A 2,960-nucleotide genomic window follows, 5' to 3' on the forward strand; every position below is an offset into this window, starting at 1 on the left:
ATTCAGACAACGAAGGACTTACATGACGAATTCGACTTCACAGTCAATATTGCTGCTGGCAAGACCTATTGGCGGATGGAAAGCGGCTGGATCAACAGACCACATGGTACAGGAGGGAGAATTTCGCGGGACCGCCGTGAACGTCAAGCGCCACTCCGAACCTGCCACAGACTTCCCGCTCCTCGCGATCGTCCGTGGTCGCAACCGCTGCTTGCCGGCCAGCGTATGCAGAGAAAGCCACTGCTGACTTGGCTGCGCTCATGTGTGTGTCCGGGCGAAGACAATATTCGTACAGGGCTCACGATTGCTTTCTTTCCCCAGAGTCACGTCCTCTTTGGACCGTTGTCGGGTAGACTTCCACGGACCCGATCGTACCTGCCCACCCCCCTCCACAGGCATTCGCTACGTCAGCACCGTAATTACAGTCGTTCGTATTCCTTCCGATGGCGCTGCCGCTGCCGCAACCACGCTGTTCCCTCCCTCTAGCCTTCCCTGAACCCCTAATGCCCCATGCTCCTTCTCGCTGATTCCCAAAACGATGGAATCCTATCCAGAAGCGGTAGTACCCAAGTCCTGTCGTGATTTCCCCCTCAAGTTGGGCACATAGGGAGGCAATAAACAAAACAGTCCTCGGGAGATGTCCTAGTCCAAAGTTCTGTCCTCCGTCTCATCGACAGGTGTTCCTTTATTTGGATTTTTCTGAGAAAGGGCAGCACTCGCTCCAAGAAGGGGCAATCCTGTGCAGATTGGCGGCCGTTGCTTCACATCCTCTGTTTTGCTGTGACCCCATTCTCGCTCATTCCAAAGCGCTTTCCCCGATCCCAAATCACGTCCATTCGGCGTCGTATGTGGTGGGGTCGTTTGGTCATTGATCCTGCCCCTAAAGTCGCTGCCTGGAGCTGCCGAGCCGCCTCCGCCCGACACTCCGGTGCTTCTAGCTCGTATTCGTGCTGCACGCTTTGAGCTTAGGTCGACGCTTTCCCTCACGGGTACTGCCCCATTGGCAAAGCCCAACAACACAACCCACACCACCTGGGATTTCCAAGGGCACCCAGAAAGGCCATCATCCCCTGGCCTGGAAAGCGAGAAAGCTCCTCATCCCCACCTGGTTTAGTTAGATTCCAGCCGTCAAGCACCACCACCAACACCAGCATCAGAACCCACTGCTTAGCTATCCACTTGACTCGAACGGCGGCCAGCAGTAGCCGGTCCGGCGCCTCTTCCACCTTACACCAAGGCTAAGGGCTCCAGTTCTGGGACCATCATTACCACGGCCCAAAGACGAGAGCGGAACTGTTTGCCCATCTGTTCATCACTCCATCATCGATCGACAAGGAGGGACAACACGAACCGACGCGCAACTCCGCCCATCCGGGTCCAGGGTGGCCATTGTGCTCGTACGTAGCCCCGTCTTGGCGACCTTACCTAGCCGCACACGAACAGGTCAGCGCCCAGCGAAAACGCAGAGTCAGTAAGCTGGGGGCCTGCATAGCGACCGTTCCCACCTGTCGCCGCCAGCTCCATTAGACACACCCCGGCCAACACGGCCGCGCCGGCGCTGCGAGTTGGTCATTCTTTTCTGGTTTCTAGCTTGGGGTGCCACCACACCCCCGGATTCTAATAACACCTCATGCGTCGTTCGTCGTGTTCCTGTTCGGCCGTTCGTTCGTTCTTCTTGATCTTCGATCTCTCACCTCCATCCCCCTCCTAACACGCCTCGCCGCCACGGTCTCTTTTCCTCCCCCCTCTCCCCCCTTCTCCTTCCCTCAACGTAGTCTCTCGTTTCTCTATGCAGTTGTAATATCGTCGTCGCCGAGGGCCTCGCTCGACAACAATCCCTCTTAATTTATCGGCCCTACTGCACCCTCCTGCAGACATCTCCCTCTCTGTCTGTCTTACACACAAACACCTGCGCACTCCTCACATCCAGACATCATGACGGCATTGCGGGGCAGACCAATTGGCCAACTTGGCCGGGTCTTCACAATCGTTCTATTCGCCCTCACCCGCGTCTCATCCGCTTATGACCTGATCCTGATTCCGAAGGTGAGTGTTAACCACTACCGTCGTCATTGCTTTGTCGTCGTCTGCTGACAATGGGATAGATTCCGTCAAGACATTGCGCGGTCAATTAGCAGAGGACACGATGGAAGATCTATCGTGCGATGAGCCCGGACAGACACAAGGCTTGCTGCCGACCCGCGTACTACTGTAGGTGCCGCGACTGTGCATGTCTCCTTGGTCACAATTCTAACAGCGTTTTTCTTGTTTGCAGGGTGGGAGGCCGGTGCGCTCATGGGCACCATGATTGACTACTGGTACTACACGGGTGACGACACATGGAACGATAAGGTGGTGCAGGCACTCATGCATCAGGTCGGAGAGTTCAACGACTACATGCCCGACAACCAGACACTCACTGAAGGAAACGACGACCAAGGCTTCTGGGGACTCGCCGTCATGTCCGCCGCCGAACAGCGGTTTCCCGACCCTCCCGAGGACCAGCCTGGCTACCTCGGCCTCGCCCAGGCCGTCTTCAACACCCAGGCCGCGCGCTGGGACCCGGGCCACTGTGGCGGTGGCCTAAGATGGCAAATCTTCAACTGGAACAAGGGATTCGACTACAAAAACACCATTTCGCAGGGCTGTTTCTTTGCGCTCGCCGCTCGCCTTGCTCTTTACACCGGCAACTCATCTTATGCTGATTGGGCCGAGCGAACGTGGGATTGGACCAAGGCCGTGGGCTTTATCGACGACAACTACTCCGTGTTCGACGGTGCTCACATTCCGACCAATTGTACCAACATTGTGCCGTACCAGTGGTCCTACAACGTCGGCGTTTTCATCAATGGCGCCTCTGCTATGTACAACTTCACCGGCTCAGACGAATGGAAGGAAAGGCTCGACAGTCTCGTCAACGCCACGGATGTCTTTTTCGTCGGCGACAATCGCGACATCAT

General features: G+C 56.5%; 1 protein-coding gene across 1 annotated transcript in view; it reads left to right on the forward strand.

Moving 5' to 3' along the window:
• Positions 1-1,935: 1,935 nt before the first annotated feature.
• The window catches only part of VDBG_02182 (mannan endo-1,6-alpha-mannosidase DCW1), a gene marked incomplete at both ends in the record, with an annotated part of 1,933 nt that continues 908 nt past the window's right edge, over positions 1,936-2,960 (forward strand). Inside the window, 3 exons of the mRNA XM_003007948.1 lie at positions 1,936-2,046; positions 2,136-2,211; positions 2,276-2,908. Of these exons, the coding sequence (XP_003007994.1) occupies positions 1,936-2,046; positions 2,136-2,211; positions 2,276-2,908 (820 nt within the window). The remainder of the gene's footprint in view (positions 2,047-2,135; positions 2,212-2,275; positions 2,909-2,960) is intronic.

This window comes from Verticillium alfalfae, genomic scaffold (assembly GCF_000150825.1).
Source record: "Verticillium alfalfae VaMs.102 supercont1.2 genomic scaffold, whole genome shotgun sequence".
Classification (NCBI taxonomy): Eukaryota; Fungi; Ascomycota; class Sordariomycetes; order Glomerellales; family Plectosphaerellaceae; genus Verticillium; species Verticillium alfalfae.